Source organism: Rutilus rutilus, assembly GCF_951802725.1.
Source record: "Rutilus rutilus genome assembly, chromosome: 15".
In the NCBI taxonomy this organism is placed as follows: Eukaryota; Metazoa; Chordata; class Actinopteri; order Cypriniformes; family Leuciscidae; genus Rutilus; species Rutilus rutilus.
The window spans coordinates 12,263,491-12,284,595 of NC_140220.1; the positions used below are offsets into that span (position 1 = coordinate 12,263,491).

Here is a 21,105-nt window from a genome sequence, read left to right on the forward strand (position 1 = left end):
AGAAATCAGAGCAGAAAGTCTTAAATTAAAAAACATAATCATGGCGTTAAATGTTGCATGCGTTGCAAAAAAAAAAAAAAAGAAATCTTGTTTTTCAATTCAAATAGTCTATGGTAATAGATAATCTTTAAATCAGGACACATTCACTTTAGATGCAAATGTAAAATTGAACAAAATGAAGGAAGTTTATGCTTAAAACAAGAACAAATATTTGTCAATGAGTTAATAAAACTTCCCCTTTAAAATTAAGTTGATTTGATGATGATTATTATTTCTCTATGGTTTACTGGCACTGTAATAGCCTATAGGCCTATATTAAAATCTTTTTTTTTTTTGAATGGTTGAAAATCAATAGACCCTTCTCCCCATCTTTTGCCCCATGTTGGGGGTCTTTTAGCCTATGATTTCAACAATTCAAAGGATTTGTTACCCCCAAAATTACATTCCAAACCCATAAGACTTTCTTTCATCTTCTGTACACAAACAAAGATCTTTTTGATGAGATCCCTCCATAGACATATGCAATTACCATTTTGATGCTACAAAAAGTTCATAAAGAGATCGTGAAACTAATCCATGTGATTTGAGCAGTTTAGTAAAAATCATCCGAAGAGACGTGATCGCTTTATATGATGAACAGATTCAATTTAGGCTTTTGCTCACATAAACATTTTTTAACTCACACATCAGTTGTGGTAAATCTCTCAAGCATGTTCGCTTGATGTGTGAGAACCAATGAGGTTCATTCTTGTGTGTTACGTATAGCACGTTTAAGCTTCCTCAAGAACCGATGAGGTTCATTCTGTGTTAGCGTTATGTCCGCTGATCAGTTTAAAGTGAATAAAAATCTAAATTAAATCTGTTCATCATATAAAGCGATCGACTCTTCAGAAAATTTGGACTAAACTGCTCAATATGGATTAGTTTTACGATCTCTAACTTTTTGAAGCATCAAAGTGGTAGTTGCGTATCAATGGAGGGACAGAAATCTCTCAGATTTAATCAAAAAGATCTTCATTTGTGTCTTACGGGATTTGAATGACATGAGGGTGAGTAATTACAGAATTTAAATGTTTGGGTGAACTATACCTTTAATTGTTGAAAAACTATTTAAACACCTTTAACAAAACTGAAAAAAATATTTTTCCAAAATAAATTCATACATAATTCTGTAATATTTTACAAATTATTCAATGCTTGATCAAATTCAATTCTGTATAATTCAACACAGTCTTTCAAAATTCTTGTGTTGTGCTGTGTGACGATGCATTTTCATCTAACCCATTTTTTTTTACAGTCTATGATGCAAATACACTAAATAGCCTACACTCATTTCCAAAGTTTGCAGTGGCTTGAATCAATCCGCATGTGGGCAGCACTGCCGTTTGCAGATCTACATTTTGGTCGATGGGTGGCGCTATCTCATGATCAATCTTAACATACGGTAACCACAACAGTGTGATCTATTCCTTAGAGCAATGACAAGTGGGTGGTACTGTAAACGGAGAACAAAAAAGATGAAGACCTAATCCAACAACAACCCAAGGACGAATATAAAAATCTATTTTTCATCATATGCCTTGCATGCACAGTTTTCCTAAGGAAAGTTAACAACGAGTAGAATATTAAAAACAACGGTAACTTAAATAACAGCTCGCAGGGGGTGGTGTAATTAAAGGACTTTTTGTAGGCTATATGCGTAAATAGAAATCAAATATTCACTGCTACTCACCGGAGCACCAAGTTGTCCAACAACATAAAGGCGCGGTGCGCGAAATCACTGCGTGTGCCTCTAGGACATCACGTTTTTTTATATTTTTTTTAACCAAGTAAAGTCAGATTTTTCGTGAAACACAATAGTTTTTTATTTGAAACGAATGGAAACTTGTTGTGAAGGATAGGAGCTTTATTGAGCGAATATGAAGAATCAAACAGGATATTGTGAAACAACAGGCAGTCAGCGGTTTATGGTAAGGTGACTATGCTATACTTCTGCATGCCTCGTGATTGAATATAAGTAATATGCATAATTTGTTAGGTCAGTTATATTCCATCGTACCTAAATATGATTCATATTTAATTGTTTAAATATTAATTATAAATCATTTGACTATCCTTGAAAATGAATATAGCACGGCTTGCATCTATTTCACAGATGACCAACGTTAAAATGAGTCCCGTGTTGAGGGGCCATGCAGCGCAGAAGGAGCGTCCCTCGCCCGAAGGCGCTGGCTCTTCAGCATATGATTCCCATGCAGCACCTTGGACAGGGTGCGCGGGCTCACTCCCGACACCCCTCACTCACACTCTCTTTCGGTCAAAATGGCCCAAAGAATCGTTAAACGGCTACCCTCCTGAATACAACTCCATCAAGTCCACTGGGACGAAAAGAGAGACGTTATTCGAAACGGGACATTTGTGTAAAAAGTGCATCTCTTATTTCAACATATTCAAAGGGGAAGCGTTTAAACAAGTAATTGACGGAAACCTTTCTACCAAAGTAAGTATATTTATTATCATCAAGTTGCATGCATTTAAAAAAGGAATAGGCTACCATGCATTTCTTTGCATTTAGAGTTGAGAACCAAATGCCCTTGTGTTGGGTGGTATCTCCAGTGGACTGCTGCATGTATGTCCGCCCCATCAGCCAGAGTATGTCTCATATTTCAATTACATATGAGTCGCATCCCCCCCCCTCTTGAAACGAGTTTAAATCGATTAGCTTTTGCAGTTGGTCTGAGATTCATGTGACACTAGTCTAGCCCTGATTGCACTGGAATATGGGGCATAATGGATGGAATATGAAAACTCAGTTCGTACAGAGGAGAACAATAAAGTAAATGACACTATAATGTGATCAGCTGAGATAGAGATGTATTTGCGGCTGGCGTGTGTCTTTTTATTTGGTGGTGGGGAGAAATGGGTTAGTGGATCATTTCTTGTCTTTTTTTTAGTAAACTCAAAAGCTCTGACCTCTTTTTTCATGAAATTTAAGATGGTTTGAGCAATTACTAAATTTAGGATAAAGGAGGGATGAGATTTTTAAAGGGATCGTTCACCCAAAAACGAAAATTGTGGCATCATTTACTCACCCTCATGTTGTTCCAAACCTGCATGAGTTTCTTTCTTCTGTTGAACACAAAAGAAAATATTTTGAGGAATGTTGGTAACCAGACAGTTGACGGTAGCCATTGACTTCTATCGTATTTTTTTCCCTATGTAAGTCAATGGGGCCCGTCAACTGTTTCATTACCAACATTCTTCAAAATATCTTCTTTTGTGTTCAACAGAACAAAGGAACTTTGGGACAACACGAGGGTGAGTAAATAATGACACAATTTTCGTTTTTGGGTGAACCATCCCTATAAGACAGATGGATGTGACTATCATGTCACCAAAAGGGTTTTTGGTTTAAAAATAATGTTACAGTATTGAAATAATATATTTGTAAAATTTCATTATGGATAAAACAGTAAAAGTAAACTTTGATTAGTACTGTATAAGCAATTTTCACTAATAATCTGTTATTTTTACTCGTTTTTGATCTGTTAAGTTAAGTCAACAACAACATTTTTCTTTCTGTGCCTCAGGATCCTAAAGTCTTCATTTATCTTTATGAGAGCATGAAACCACCTGCTAGCACTGTAGAAGCCTGGGGCAACGTGGACGGACGCTGTGGCGTCTGCTCCACTCACTTTAGCCAGTTGAAGCAGGAGGCTATCCGCACGATCCTCACCCAGGACCGGGCCATATGGGCTCCACCTACCACTGCCAACATCTCATACACAAGCCTTGACTCAGGCTCACAAACGCTCCCCAGAACCTCAAGCCACCGATCTGTTGTCTCAGACCCCCATCAGAGGCCCGGCAACGCAGGGCCGGATTGCTGGATTAAAGGACGTCAACATTTGGAGTCCCTGTGGCCCCTGTCTTCATGTAAAGGAATCAATTCAATAGCTCAAAAGGTAGGCCACTTTTTTTTTTATGTATTTGATCATATTTTTGCTATTGTTTAAACAAACACTTTAAGTGTTTAAAGGGTTGATACACCCAAAAATGTTAATCCTGTCATCGTTTAATCAGCCTATGTCGTTCTTAACCTGTATGACATTCTTTCTTGTGTGGGATACAGAAGAAGATATTTTGAAAAATGTTTCAGTGTTCTTTGTCCATACATTGGAGGTTAGTTGGGTCCAGTGTTGTTTTGGACCCAAATGAGTTTTATTGTACAGACAAAAACAGTTAAAACAGTTTTTGTGTTCCATAGAAGAAAGAAAACCATACAAGTTTGAAACATTGTGATAGTGAGTAAAATATGACAGTATGAAATAACTTTTGGTATAGACTACAGTTCAAAAGTGTTTTTTTTTTTTTTTGATAGAAATAAACAATTGTATAGCCATGACATTAAACTGATCAAAACTAATAGAAAAGACTTTTACAAATTGCATGTCAAATAAATGCTGTGCTTTTGACATTTCTATTCAAATAATCCTGAAAATAATATATCATGGTTTCTGCAAAAATAAGAATAATAAGAAGCACAACCACTTCAAAATTGATAATATTACCCATTTCTTGAGCATCAAATCAGCATATCAGAATGATTTCTGAAGCATCATGTGACACACCTGGAGTAAAGGCAGATGAAAATTCAGCTTTGCGTCACATATATATAAATATATTCAAATAGAATAATTTAAGAAAGAAGCCCTTTCTCTGCTGTTCATATTTTATATCCAGTACACCATCTGTGTGCATAATGTAAGATATCAATTAAATATACATAGCTATGTCTGCCCACCAGGACTTACCAGGAAAACACGTCATGTGTGCCATCTTATACAACCCTCTAATCAGCCTTGATTATGTCCAGATGCAGAAGATATAGAACTTTTCTGGTTAATGGTTAAACCCACATTTTATCCATACCACAGAGAAGCCCGTCAGGAAAAAAAGAAGCTTGATCAGTATCGCTGTAATATTTAATGACCAGTGAAATATTCATACACAGCGCTCGTAAATACAGATGAAACGAGAATGCATTATGAAAGTGCGGCAGAGAGTGAACATCTCAGACAGCTCCATAAGCACTCAGTACCAGATCTTTATGCGACGCTGACCGAGAGCTTGACGGCAGAACTAGTCCATTAGTCCAGCTCCATTTCATTACACAAACATCCAAGGTAAATTCTCTGTCCTTGAAGTGGAATAAAAAAAAAAAAAAAGATTATTGCTTAAAGTAAAAGCAGACAAGGTGCTTTTTGTAGTATTTTATTTGAAATAGCAAACACACAACACTGACAGGCATGTTTTAATGGAAAGCGTAACTGCGGAAATAAGATGCGCACATAATTAAATCTAAGATTCTCTCTGGAGGACAGAGAAGTGAGAGAAAGAAAGAAGAGACAGAGGAAAGAATAACAGTTAAGGCAATATTGCCGTCTCTGCCCGAGGGTTGCTCCCAGTGCTAATTGGCGTTACATTCTGCCAATGGAGGGGGGGCAAAGAGGGAGCTCCTATTTCGCATGGCTGGATAAAAGCATTGATGAGACATAAAGGCAGGGAGTGACTCTGGAAATGTGGATGACTGCAGGCAAGCAATGGTTAGATTTTGGACGGAAGTATGACTCGTCCTGTCAGCGCCTGCAGCCTCATTCATCGCCCGTATGCTGATACACATATAAGAAGGTTCATGACTTCATCTGCACAAATGACTCAGCTTGTAGTGGCAATACCTAATAATATTGTCTGACTGCAGTGCATTAAACACACTCATGTTCATGGTGTAGTGTTCACACAGCCATCGTTTTTAAATCAGTGTCAGAAAGACTTTTAGTTAGTATTTATTTAGAACAGAATTAACTGAATTAACATATTGTCTGTCCAGTTTATTGTATTAAAGAGGACCTTTTTTTACATTTTAAACTTTCTTTAGTGTGTAATGTTGCTGTTTGAGCATGAAAAAGGTCTGAAAAGTTGCAAAGCACTCCAAAGGGAGTTATTTATGAATAAGTCCCTGAAACACTGCTATTGTTTTCTTCCGGGAACGTACACGTCGCAATATTTCTCATAAAAAAATTACTAACCAAGGTTTATGCAAATAAAGGGGACTAGGGTTAGTTCTGTGTTAAAACTCGCTGTTATGGTAAGGGGCGTGACATTTCTGAAACACGCTTGAAGCAGTTGACCAATCACAACACACTGGTCCTGCCAACCAATCAGATCACATTGCGCTGTTCGGAAGGAGGGGCTTCATAGAGACAGAAACTAAACTGTGTGTTACTGACAGACTGGGAAGAGAGGTGCTGCAACTATGTAAAATATGTGAAAAATATATCATGTTTTTTGGACATTCAAGCATGAAAACCTATTGTAGTTACTGAGCTTGACAATATCAGTGAAGATGATTCTTTCTCAGTCCTCCCAGAGTCCTTTACATTCAGGAAAGGTGTTTGAGAAGGAGAATGTGACCTCTACAGCACTATGCAACTACGGCGCCTCACAGCCTGCCCGTTCTTCCAGTATGTCGTCTCTGCTCCCTTCAGGAACCTCTGCTGCCTTGTCTTTCTTTGTCAGGTAATAGACCAGAAAATAAAAAAATGAACTCTGATTTGGAAAAGGTGTGATTTGTAGAAAAGAAAGAAATGCTTTGATAATGTACATGCATCTAAGCTAAACGCTGTCAAATCTTTGAACATCCACAGGGCTGCACAAAAGCTGAATGTAATGGTTAGAAGAGGGAGGCAGTTCTCAGAAAGTGGTGCTTCCCAACAGCTGACAAACTTCAGTAGCCTCATGCAGAAGTCTCCTCCTCCAGTACCAGCCAACATTTTTCAAGCTGCTAGTAAGAGCAAGGAAACACCTGGGATGGGGAAGGTATGGCTGAAATGTTTACTACAATTTTTAATTGTTTAATTTTGCTACTAAAAAACACCAAAACTTATGGGTGCTTCTATTATTACGTAATATTGCATTGTTAGATTATCGTAGCTGTTCATTTGCTAATAAATTAGAGACAATAATATAATAGCAATATTATACAGAGGTGCAGTAATTTTGTTTATTTTATGATTTTTACTGATTGTATAAATATGAAAGCCTGTGTTCTACCTGAGAGTAAAAATGAGTTTAAGTTTAAACGTTTGTACATTTGTGAGATGTAAAGTTGCATTGTGAGATATTATGTCACATTATGAGATATAAAGTCCAAAATGTTGAGAAAAACAATTGGTCACACTTTAGATTAGGGTCCAGTTCTTACTGTTAATTAACTATTAACTATGACTTTTGCCTCAATAAACTCCTAATTACTGCTTATTAATAGTTAGTAAAGTAGTTTTAGTTTAAGTATTGGGTAGGATTAGGGGAGATAGAATATGGTCATGCAGAATAAGGCATTAATATGTTCTTTATACGCTCACCTAAAGGATTATTAGGAACACCTGTTCAATTTCTCATTAATGCAATTATCTAATCAACCAATCACATGGCAGTTGCTTCAATGCATTTAGGGGTGTGGTCCTGGTCAAGACAATCTCCTGAATTCCAAACTGAATGTCAGAATGGGAAAGAAAGGTGATTTAAGCAATTTTGAGCGTGGCATGGATGTTGGTGCCAGACGGGCCGGTCTGAGTATTTCACAATCTGCTCAGTTACTGGGATTTTCACGCACAACCATTTCTAGGGTTTACAAAGAATGGTGTGAAAAGGGAAAAACATCCAGTATGCGGCAGTCCTGTGGGCGAAAATGCCTTGTTGATGCTAGAGGTCAGAGGAGAATGGGCCGACTGATTCAAGCTGATAGAAGAGCAACTTTGACTGAAATAACCACTCGTTACAACCGAGGTATGCAGCAAAGCATTTGTGAAGCCACAACACGCACAACCTTGAGGCGGATGGGCTACAACAGCAGAAGACCCCACCGGGTACCACTCATCTCCACTACAAATAGGAAAAAGAGGCTACAATTTGCACGAGCTCACCAAAATTGGACAGTTGAAGACTGGAAAAATGTTGCCTGGTCTGATGAGTCTCGATTTCTGTTGAGACATTCAGATGGTAGAGTCAGAATTTGGCGTAAACAGAATGAGAACATGGATCCATCATGCCTTGTTACCACTGTGCAGGCTGGTGGTGGTGGTGTTATGGTGTGGGGGATGTTTTCTTGGCACACTTTAGGCCCCTTAGTGCCAATTGGGCATCGTTTAAATGCCACGGCCTACCTGAGCATTGTTTCTGACCATGTCCATCCCTTTATGACCACCATGTACCCATCCTCTGATGGCTACTTCCAGCAGGATAATGCACCATGTCATAAAGCTCGAATCATTTCAAATTGGTTTCTTGAACATGACAATGAGTTCACTGTACTAGAATGGCCCCCACAGTCACCAGATCTCAACCCAATAGAGCATCTTTGGGATGTGGTGGAACGGGAGCTTCGTGCCCTGGATGTGCATCCCACAAATCTCCATCAACTGCAAGATGCTATCCTATCAATATGGGCCAACATTTCTAAAGAATGCTTTCAGCACCTTGTTGAATCAATGCCACGTAGAATTAAAGGTGCTATAAGCGATCTCACGCGTTTTTTAGGCTAAAACATTTTTTTTCCACATACCGCAAACATCTCCTCACTATCCGCTAGCTGCCTATCCCCTGAACACACTGTAAAAAAACACGGTCTCTGCAGACAACCCACGCTCCACAAACTGCAGCAAAAACAAACTGAGCAACAAACAGAGCGACCCGCACCACGAAACATAACAAACTGTTCCAGCCAATAACCAACAAGAATGATGTGGGGGTGGGGTTCGGGGGTTAGTGCGCGGATGAGGAGGAGGGAGGGTCTAGCTAGCCTCCATTTTGTTTGATAATAATTCAAACATCAACAAAAGGGTTACGCCAACCGAGATCGCTTATAGCACCTTTAAGGCAGTTCTGAAGGCGAAATGGGGTCAAACACAGTATTAGTATGGTGTTCCTAATAATCCTTTAGGTGAGTGTAAGTTCTAATAAACAGCCAAAATCCTAGTAATATGCATGCTAATAAGCAACCAGTTACTGGTGAGAATTGGACCCTTAACTAAAGTGTTACCGGACAATTACAGTTGTGAGATATAAAGTCAAATTTACACTACTGTGGAAAGATTTTTTAATGCTTTTTGAATGAAGTCTCTTATGAGTCTCTTGTAAGTCTCTCTTGAAGTCTCTTCTAAAATGCCAAAAATTGGTGATTTGGCTCTCAAGAAACATTTCTTTATGTTGAAAACAGTTGTGCTTATTAATAATTGAATAAAAAGTGCAAAAGAAAAGCTTTTGTAACATTATAAACGTCTTTACTCTCACTTTTGATCAATGTAATGCATACTTGCTGAATAAAAGTATTAAATAGTATAAAGTATAAAAATCTTACTGACCACAACCCTTTTGAAAAAGTGTAACTTTTTTTTATTTCCTTAGTGGCGGAATACAGCTTCCATGGTAAAAATGCCCTGTTCCCATACACCCATTATTTATTTATTCTGTGAGCAAATGTGTACAATAACAGTGTTATCAAGATGAAACAAGTAATATTTGGCTGGTCATGTGATGTTAATAAGGCAGCCCCCATGAGCTCCATGTAAATGAAAAAAAAATGTTATGACTGTCTTCATCTCACTAAATACATGTGTCTTTGTCTACAACTTTCTGAATGAGGAAAAATTTCCCTTACTTACATACCACACTCAGATGCTTTAGATGCCCTTCCGTTTGACCTTGGGATGTGGCTGATCTCTAGATGCCTCACATTTTAGAGAAGACCTTTGAAAGTGATGTTAATGGCCTTCCCATTCCATCACACCACCTCCTTGAGGAAGGGAAATCAATTTAGTTTAATTGTAAGCTCATCCTGACTTCACTCTTCACAGTTCACACTGATGGGACTCATCTTGAGTTTCAAATTATCGCTCTCAGGGTAGCACCTGGTAGCAAGATCGCACTCAGCTTTGCACATCCAGCGACTGTAGCAGAGATAATGGGTTCTTAAATAATTCATTTCGTGTAAATATGATTTGACAGACTCAGAACAGAGAAGATAATATCACTAGACAAATGCATTAGATATCAGACAAAGCATTAACCTAAACTCGGTTTAGTTGTGTGTTCAATGACATCATTCATCATTTAAAAATTGAAATATATTTTAAGTCTTAAATATTACTGTTCTAGTTATGGTTTCAGGAACAAGTAAAAGTACGGCACTGATGATTTTAATGTTGACCACCAATAATAATAATATTATTATTAGTGCTGTCAATTCGATTAATTGCATCTAACATAAAAGTTTTTGTTTACATGTGTGTGTATATAAATTATTATATTAATATATATTATATATGTGTGTGTGTGTGTGTGTGTGTGTGTGTATTCACAGACACACACACACACACCATATTTTATTATTGTGTTTAATCGATTTGACGTCACTAATTATTATGTAAACATTCAAATGCTAAATATATTACAAAAAGTACTTTAAGGAGCAAGTATACATTTTCAATCTTAAAATACATTTTGGGTAATGTGCAAAATTGATTTAAAAAATATATTTTGGACATATAATAATGTATATTGATGGTCAAAATATGTAACTTAAACTTATTAAAAATCATATATTTATGTAAAAAAAAACTATATTAGCAAAATATATTTTGGCCATTTTTTATATTTAAAAATATATATATTTGACAATATGTGTTTTTGCCTTATGGGATTGAGCACTTTTTAAATGTAGATTTAAAAATATTCTAGATTTATATGTAATATCTAATTACTATATTGTTTTGTGTTTTTCCCCCAATTTTAGGTCAAAGTGATGCTTCGAGTCTGTTCGGTTCCTGAGTCAGACCCCTCCCAGTCCTACTCTTTCAAACTGGACCTGCACAAGAAACAGATCACATTGCTGAATGTACCCACCCTCACCCCTCAGAGACAGACTGCTGGCACTACAGTCTCCTCAAAGACCTTCACCTTTGACGCTGCCTTTGGCCACGATTCAACCCAGGTCAGGGCCACTGCTTTGTTATTTCTGTCTCATGATATGAAAACTGATCTGTCTAATGTCTGGAGCCCATCTGAGTCATAATATCCAAACATCTGCAACACTTTCAGATTTGGTCACTTGAGTGCAGATATTCAATATCTGGATATTCTTCTCCAGTACAATCAGATGAGCTGATTTCTCTCTGTATTAAATGCACTTTGGCTAAATAATGCCAAATCCCGGGAAAAAGTCCATGAAATGTCTGTACAGTTCAACTGTCAAATGATTAAACAGTATTGTCGTAAAAAGGAAAAAGATAAAAAAGTGTATTATTTTTCAGGCTGAAGTTTGTGAGAACAGCTTGTGTGAGGTGCTTCAGTGTGTGGTTGCAGGGGCTGATGGTTGCATCCTTAGCTTTGGTCAAACCAGTGTGGGTAAGTGAGTTATATTAAAATCTTTTTTATCCTGTAAAGCCTGACGTATGGAAATGGTCAGACAAATAATTTTTAATGGATCCTTTTAGTGAACCTTAAGACAAAATGTAAGTGTATATATAAGAAAATCTAACGAATAAAAAATGGCAAATGTGTTTTGTTTTGTAACATATTTGATACACCAGGCCTTTATGACCCAAATAGTATGATATAATGACAGGACTGCTCGAACTGAGCAAAAATATGCAATTTGGTGCTGTCGTTGTTATTTAAATGGCCAGAAAGAAATTCTGATAATTTGTAATTACTGTATAACAGACTGCTTACATAAAATGCATATACCTATCAGTTGTCACTTTATCTCCCAATAATGTTTTAGTTGAATAATATTTAAGTGCTAAGTTTTGTGATCAACGCTCTGTAGTTTTAATTGTAGAGTTTTTTTTCTCAGAGTAAATGTGACTATTTCTCACACACAAAAAAAAAAATCTTCAGAGTGCAAATTTATACATTTCACAATGTAACATTAAATCTCACGATCGTGACCTTGTTTCTCATAATTATATCTTCATAATGCATTCTGCGACTATATACTGCAGTATGACTGTCTTATTTCACAATTACCTTTTAATTTTTTTACTCTGGGGCAGAAATGGGCTTCCATAGCTCCGCGTCCTATGGTGTTGATGCAGAAAGGTTCAGATTCACATGTTTTTGCCACTTCTTGTGACTTGTGGGGCCTCTCAATGAATGTGCATTAAATATTGTTCCTTCAAGAGATGACATAGAGGCTACACAGTGGGTCATCACGGTCATTTACCTTTAAGGTTATTAATTGTTATCCTCCCAAAATCATGAGAACAATCTCTACATGGCATTTGGAGTATGACATCATTCTCTATTAGCTAGATTGAATTACCCGGCCTCCATGTTGGCCCTTGGCTCCCAGCCAGACATCATAAATCTTTTAAACCGGCCCATGCTTGACTGCCAGTAAAGTGCTTTACATTTAATTGGTCATGACATTGCCACAACGCATTTTACACCCCAGTTTGTAAAGTCATTCACCATGTATTTAAGCATATTGCAAGCTGTGGCTTTTTGTCATTCCGAATGATGATTTATTTAGCAAAACCCTTATGGGGAGCTTTTCTGTCTAATGATGGTCTGTTATGAAAAATGGCATTCTCACTTTCTTTTTATCTTTTTACAGGAATGTCTTACACTATGATTGGCCATGATGGCTGTACTCAAAGCCTTGGAGTCATTCCATGTGCTATCTCTTGGCTTTTCAAGCTCATTAACAGGAAGAAAGACAAGACATGGGCAAACATCTCAGTTTCCGTGTCAGCTGTAGAGGTCTGTGGGGAAAACAATGCCATTAGGGATTTACTCTCTGATGTTGACACAAGCAACTGCAAGGAGACATATAAGCCAGATGCTTTCCTCAAAGAGGACCCCGTTTGTGGAATACAGGCAATTCATTTCATTTTACCTTCTATTTATTTGTGCAGCACTTTTCACAATGCATATTGTTCCAAAGCAGCTTTGCAAAATATAGTGCCAGACAACCTGAGGGCACAATTGCATGGAAAAATTCCCTATAATGTTAGTTGGATGATGGAAAAGCCTCAAGCGAGTGCTCATATGTAGCATTTGAAGGAATATTCAGGGTTAAGTGTTGTTAAGTGCAATCGACAGCATTTATGGCATAATGTTGATTATTACTTTAAAAAATAAGTTAAAAAAAGGTAGGCACTTATAATGGAATGTGAAGCCTTGTAATGGCACTTTTTGTTATTTTTAAAGCATAATTCTTACATTCTTAAATTGGATGTAATACAAAGGATTACACATATTGTTTGCTTGTTGTGGTTATACTATTAAAAAAGTGAGTATTTTGATGTTTGTGGATTGGCCCCATTGTAAGTGCCTCAACGTAACCCAGATTTGTGCTTTTTATGAAGAAAAGAAGGGGACAAGTGCAAATAATTTTTGTGGTAATCAGCATTATGCTACAAATGCTGTTGATTGAGCTAAACTTGTACCCGTGATATTCCTTTAAAAACATTTTGCATGAAGTTTATAACCCTTTGCATGGCATATTATCAATATTCATGAGCAATCAATACAAATTTAATACATGCTCATTGATATGTTAATTGAGACATTCCCATTTACTTGAAAGTCTCCTTATTGGATTGTGTTATCTTGATTCCAGCTCTGCAACCACAGTGTGCTAAATGCTCCAACTCCAGAAAGAGCAGCTTTCCTATTAGATGCAGCTATTGCATCTCGCAGTGGGACGTTGGACAGTGGAGGGAGACCGCGACACTGTTGTCACATGTTCTTCACCCTGCATGTTCGCCAACAGCACATAGGGAGCAGCACCAAGTCTGGGAGTGAGTTCAGTTGCTAATAAGTCTCTAATATGTTGTTCAATAGTATGTTCATGTGCAGATTCTCAGTACAGATCTTGATAAACAAAGGCCTATTGGATAACATTTCTCATGCGATACTGACCCAGGAGAGTGAAATTGTATACTTTTTTCTATTTTCAGCATAATAAAATAGATGGTTTTGCATTCATGATATGATCTTTTTCATAACATTCGTTGCTTTTTTAATATTATTTGTTTAATTTCTTGTATTAATAAAATATATGTTTTCCTCAGTGAATGTGGATCAAAGCAAGCTGAGCCTGATCGATTTAGGGAGCTGTGTGGGGGAGAGGGGTGAAAGCAACTGTGGAGTCTGCCTCGCTGAGCTTGGAAACTTTATCACAGCCAATCTCAACAGACATAAACATGTCCCTAATAGGTACGTTTGTGTATATCTCAATTATAAAAGTAGGAATTTACTAATAGTATATGAACATAAAGCAGAGTGATTTAATTAAGTAAAATGTATTTAAGTAGCTAAATTGAATTACCAGTGATAATTTGTTCAAAACAGGGAAAGTAAATTAGCCATGCTCCTGCAAGACTCTCTGAGCAATGTCAACTGCTCCACAACAATTATTGCCCATATATCCACCTCGTCTGAAGACATTACAGAAAGCCTCTGTACAATGCAGACTGTGTCTCGAATGCGAAGGCAGAAAAAGAAGACAAGGGTATGCTTTTATATTAAATATATTTATTATTATGGAAGTGTTCTCCAATTTTCAAGTGATGTGAATTTAGGCTTTTTTTTTCATTTTTTTTTTTCAGAAGTCTTCCTCAAGCTCGCCCGGGGGAAGAAGCTTAGGCAATGAGAGGAAAGTTAATAATTCCACCAAGCTGAGATTCCAATCTACAGGAACTCTGGATCAAGATCTCTCCTCTCCTGGTTTCTCTAGTGATCCAGCATTTTACCCTGGGAGTGACAAGTCCTGTGATACCTTTATCTCTGTTGATCCTTCTGGCCTCCTAGATAAAGAGGTTACAAATAGAACCAGAGAGGTTTTGCCTATTATTCCATCCTTACTCAAGAGCAAATTAGAGTCCAAGAAGCTCTCGTTGATGAAGTTTTGTGAAATCTCTCCACCAATTGCCAATCGCATGAAGCAGATATCAAAAGAAAAGACTAGAGAAGAGTCAACACCAACAATATTGCAAGATAAATCAGAGTTTGAGTGTCTGAAGTGCAACACATTTGCAGAACTCCAGAATCGACTGGGAAACATAGACGGAACAGAATTGGATCTATGCAAAGATCCGGAAATGAACACTATGAATAAAGCACCTCACTTAAGCCAAACTGAAAAGAAGTCTAATTCATTGGACATCCAAGCATCAAGCAAAAGGGAATATGATAGTACCAGACAAGGAAACTTATCAAAAACATTTGCCATCATTCACAACAGTGAGGAAATTCCAAGTACTTCCAATTCACAGATTATTCATACATGTCCACCACAGCTAGATGTCGTCAAACCAAGTGATCCTATGCTGTCTGGTCAATCTCCAAGCAAATATAAGCTTTATAATAAAAAAATGGACATGATGCCCACTTCACTATCTCTGAAATTAGAAGACCAAGGAAAGATAAGATTATCAGATTTAACAATGCAACCTGAGACACGAATTTCTCCTGTCGGCAAGAGTTCTCCGAGATCTACCTCGTCCTCTTCTTTTTCATCATCCCTATCTTCCAGTTTGAGCTCCCCACCGGCTGTTTCTGCCTCTTTGAATGGAGATGTTTCACATTGTACAGCAAAGAACCAGCGAGAGATGAGGGCCACCATTACCGTGACCGTTCAGCAGCCGCTCGATCTTAATGGACACGATGAGCTTGTTTATACTGTGGTTGAGGAGGTAACAATAAATGGGGCCACTGAGCAAGGAAAGGCAAAAATATTAAGTATTCATGAGTCTCACTCTCTCCAGGCTTTAACGCCAGGAAGTCAGTCTGTAAGGATTATCGGCAGCATAGGTGAAGAACAAACAGCAAGTTTTTATAGCACCTCTAATGCAAAAACTTCAGAGAATGAAGTCTCCATGACCTCATCTGATGCAGGACACACAAAAATCAATCCACATATTGACAAGGTAAGCAGCTTCATTGATTCAAAAGACCTGCCGCAGCATGATAGTTGGTCTGACGTGCCGCTGACAGAAGATGTGAAGGAGATACCTAGAGGAGCCAATGCTAAACTTGACCCTCACTGTGAAGTCTTGAAGTCCAGACAAAATGCTTGTGAAATTACACCCGAGCAGAGCTGGCTGTGCCAAAACAAAAAGAAAGACATTGAGAATGGCCCACAAATGAACACAGAACACAAGAACCCATGTAATCCAAAAGAAACTCTTGAGAAGAAACAACATGCCAAGAAAGACGGACTTGTGGAATGGAAAAAAGACAATGTGCCATCAACATACACAAACAGTCCCACCCTAAAAAGGAAGGAAACAAAAGAAGAGTCTGCAATAGCCAGAAGTGCAATGCTAAACCAGGCGACTGAAACTAAGACCAACACGAAATCTCATTTTGAAGAGAGCAGCAAGTTATTTAATGCAAAACTGAAAGCATTATCCGGCAGGAGCCAAACTTGGGACGAGAGTAATATCGGGAACTCAACAGGAAGCTTGAAAGGTAATTCTAGCTCACCAAGACTTAAAAGCAAGTACCTTGAGGAGACTGCTTTCATCGATATGGCTCCTAAAGGCCTTTTAGATGAACAATATTTTCCAGCTCAACCCAGCCCACTTGGTTTTAAAGAAGACTTTGAGGACTTTGTAAGGTGTCGAGCTAGTCAGAGTCTTGGGAGGGTTCCACAGTTCTTCCCCATGCATGATGCCAACGATGCATCCCGGCCATCCAAAAATGGTCACTCTAAGACAACAGCTGTTAATAAATTCATGCCCAGTTCAAAGATCCAGAAGATGCCAAACTTGTCCCCCAAACCCACTAGACACTCGATCAACAGGAGCTCAAGCTTTTCTCCTAACGGAGCACCTGTCAACCAAAGCTTCTGGTCAACACACTCCCTATCCCGAAGTCAGGACAACAGTGGTTTGAAGTCGCCCGGTGCAGTCCGGAAAGGAAGAGTTGAACTTTTAAGAAGCAGTAGAGACTCTCTTTCCGCTTTTAGTCAAGGTGGGTCTGATTTAGATGAAAGTGAGGAACTGGGGACGATGAAACCTTTCGTTCACACGTTGCCATCCCCGTACAGTCGGATCACAGCTCCACGGTCACCATACCACTGCAGCGGCCATGCCAGCGACACCACCAGTGTTCTCAGTGGAGAGCTGCCTCCTGCCATGTGTAAAACGGCTTTACTCTATAACAGAAGCAGTATGGTCAGTAGTGGCTATGAAAGCATGCTAAGAGACAGTGAGGCTACAATTAGCAGCAGTTCAACGCACAACTCCATCAGCGATCAGAGCTGCTCGCTTGGTGCTGCTAAAGGGGCGAGAAGTACCAAGAAAAGAACCAACATAGGTAAGGTATTTTCTAATTCAGTGTATTTTAGCATAAAAAACAACATGGTTTTTACTGTATTGTCTTTGTCCACAGGGTCCAGTATAAGACGCCCATCTCAAGACAACCTCCAGTCGCTGAAGAGATCCTTCAGTGGGCCCAAAATGCACCGGGTGGATCGGGGTGTTTCAGAATCTTATGAAATTAAAGTCTATGAGATTGATAATGTAGATGGCGTACAGAAGAGAGGTGGGGCAGGGAACAAGGTGAGGTTCAAAATGTGTCAATGAAAAAATTGTCTGTCTGTCTGTCTGCTTTGTATTTCATTCACACACTGCTATTGTTGTATGGTCCGTTAAATTGGTAGCGCTTGACTCAATTGCTTAGACATGAGAATCTGTTCTTCAGCCAGGTATCCTGACTTGCAACACCATTTTCTAAAAGTGAAGGCTGGAATACCCTACATGACTTTGGCCCAGGTTTTTCCCCCGATTTGCAGAATGGAGGAGTCGGCATTAGTTGGCCAAAGTCAGAGCCAATCTGCAGATTTTGGGCAGTCGGAGTTGACTAATTTCACAGAAAATCGTGTAGTGTGTGATGGGCATTGGATTGGATAGGATTCCATCCAATCAGAGGATATCAAACATGTTTGATATTTTGATCCATTTTTAGAACACGGTTTCATTTGTCATGCGTCTTCTAGCAACATGAGTTTGTGTTCAGAACAACGTGAAAGTGACGAAATCTGTTCAGATTTTATAGTGTATTCCAGCCTTAAGACTAATTTCTAAAAACTTTAAACATTATTACCATTTCACCCAAGCTGCAAATCTGTTTCTTTTCTTTCTTTTTTTTTTACTCTGACACAAATTAGAAACCAGATACTGATTCAGAGTGAATGTGATTTTGCAATCTTTATACATCCTGGGTTTTTTTTCTATTACTGAAAAATATGCAACTTTTTGTTGAATATTTGGGAAATATTTTGTTATTTTGTTTTACAAATGTATATTTTTACAGTTTTCACTCAACAATGTACTGTACACATTCAGGAAAATTTTACAATGTTGTATATACAATGTTTTTTCTCTAGTAGCAAAGATGCTGTTCCTCAAATGATGATTCATTTTATCAAAACAATATTGTAATCACAAAACCAAAACTGTATGTTCAGGAATTGCTTTTTTACGTGAATATTCACTTTAATTTATGGTGTACTATTATGTTGCAGAGTTTAAAATGTATAGCTGCTCATTCACTGTAGTAAACGACCATGGCCGTATTGTTTTAAATAAATCTCACAGTGTGTAATTCAGTGTATCTGTGTATTTGGTGGTTTTTGTGGGTTATTTAAAGGCAATATTTGATTTAGACTCAAGATAACTTAGCTGCATACAGTGTTTGATTTTGTCTGTATATAAAATGTGATATAGAAAAACTGTAATAGTACATTAGTATAAAAACCTGTGGTGGGAAGGCTAAATGCTAATCTCAGATCTCTCACATTTTATATGGAGGGAAACTGACATTTTGTCATCCACGTTTCCAGGGTATAGTCCTCTTTAGTGCAAAGCTGAAATTCCTGGAGCATCGACAGCAGAGAATAGCAGAGGTGAGACTCAAGTATAATGCTCTCAAGAGGGAGCTGGAACATGCCAAGCATCATCTGATGGTGGACCAAGGAAAATGGACCCGTGAATGTAAGGGTTACAAATATTTGCTTATGTATATTACCTAATATTAAAGGGATAGTTCACCCAAAAATGAAAATTCTGTCATCATTTACTCACCCTCAAGTTGTTTCAAACCTGTAAGAATGTCTTTTTTCTGCTGAACACAAAAGAAGAAAAATGTCTGTAACCAAACAGTTGATGGACCCCATTGACTTCCATAGTATTTTTTTTTTTTTCCTACTATGGAAGTCAATGGGGTCCATCAACTGTTTGGTTACAGATATTTTTCAAAATATCTTCTTTTGTGTTCAGCAGAAAAAAGAAATTCTTACAGGTTTTAAACAACTTGAGGGTGAGTAAATGATGACAGAATTTTCATTTTTTGGTGAACTATCCCTTTAAGCACTGCAGGATAGAAAACTGTAGGGTTGTTTATGGTTCTGCTTGAACTCCTGTCTTATCAATAATTATAATGCTATTTGTGTGATGTATTTTGCAGTTGACTTATGGCAAACGTTTGAGGTAGACTCCCTGGAGCACTTAGAGGCTTTGGAGATGGTCACTGAACGGCTAGAGCGTCATGTTAACCTCTGTAAAGCACATGTCTTGATGGTCACCAGCTTTGATGTTACACCCAAGTGCAGACGAAAGTGGCGGCATCGGCCCACCGTAGATCATTCAGTGTTTGTAGGAATATAGCATGCCAAGATTTTAAATGATCACTTGTACCTGTTATGCAACATACTGTATGAAATGATATGCAAATCCATGCCTCTAAAGCATCTCAAAATCATCACATTATACGGAAGCTTCCGCTGGTGCTGATCGGGCATACTTGAAATCTAATTTGCTGTAAATGTTTGTGTTGTTAGCTTTAGCATTGGGAGAGATCAAAACAACATATTGGACTGCAGTATTCTTTGAAATCCTAGATTATTCCTTGTTTTTCCACTGTTCAGGCTTTAATTCTGGGTAGTCAGGATTAAAGATTTCCCTTTGTACATTTGTAAATCTGGGGTTAACTTTCCTACTGGCACATTTGCTAGGTTAACCCTAAATCTAAGTAGCCTATATGAGATGACCTGTAATATAACTGCTTGTCTGTCTGTGGAAATGAACAATATTTTAATCTGTTTCTCTCCCAAGCATTATTTTATGATTTGTTACGTGTTGTTAAACAACTTACTGTAATATTCTTGCACTTTATTGTTTCACACAATATACTTTTGGGCTTAATATCACAATTTTAAAAGTTGTGATACGTTACTCACTACTTTTTCAAATTTACAAGTGTGAAATAAAATTAATTTTAGAGGTAAAAAAAAGTGACTTACTTTATTGAGATTTATTATATCTAATTTTTTAACACCCAGTGTTTATTTTGTTGCTGTTAGAGCAAATAATTTGAAAGATTTATTGTTAAGGTCTTTAATCCGTGTATGCGCTAATAAAAAATTGTTATGCATATAAATGCTTTTACTGAAATTGTGTCAATTTATTGTTTAATACTCACTATAATCATCAGATGAGAATCATGACATGATTTTGAATGATTTTTTATAAAACATTAAAAGACATTGAAAACTGTGCATGTTTTGTGTTGTTCACATTCAGATGCATTGTAATGAGTCAAATGTTCAGCTCATCCTGCTGTCACAACACATAGGCCCATTACTGGCTGAGATGAAGTGCAGCCCCTTAAGAGTTCACTCAGATATGGTACAATATGATAAAACCTACCCTAATATGAAGTCAGAGACATTAGGCCTACAGACCACAGCAAACCACCATAATGACTGCACATTTCAAGGGTTGTGTTTACTTTCTGCTCCAATTCCTACATATTCTAATGTCCATTTCATGTTTGCTCTCATAGTTTATTTATATTTTAAGGAATGACTTCTGAAAATATTTGAAATATTCTTGGATATGATGCTGATGGATTACTGAAACTGAACTCAAGCAGGCTTTTTCTTTATACCAGCATTTTTCTTGTTGATGATGAATAATTTGATCGTAACATAAATATATGAAGAGTTTATTCAGCTTACTGGTTTCAACATTG

The 21,105-nt window shown here is 37.6% G+C and overlaps 1 protein-coding gene across 1 annotated transcript; it reads left to right on the forward strand.

The window, feature by feature from the left end:
* The first annotated feature begins 1,480 nt into the window (after window positions 1–1,480).
* Window positions 1,481–20,627, forward strand: kif26bb (kinesin family member 26Bb). Its single transcript, XM_084432795.1, has 15 exons — window positions 1,481–1,970; window positions 2,156–2,500; window positions 3,591–3,965; window positions 6,422–6,579; window positions 6,708–6,879; window positions 10,853–11,050; window positions 11,370–11,463; window positions 12,677–12,939; window positions 13,685–13,865; window positions 14,139–14,283; window positions 14,419–14,578; window positions 14,676–17,388; window positions 17,464–17,633; window positions 18,917–19,067; window positions 19,540–20,627. The coding sequence occupies exons 1-15, from the start codon at window positions 1,920–1,922 to the stop codon at window positions 19,737–19,739; spliced, it is 5,376 nt and encodes a 1,791-aa protein (XP_084288921.1). The 5' UTR covers window positions 1,481–1,919; the 3' UTR covers window positions 19,740–20,627.
* Window positions 20,628–21,105: the final 478 nt, after the last annotated feature.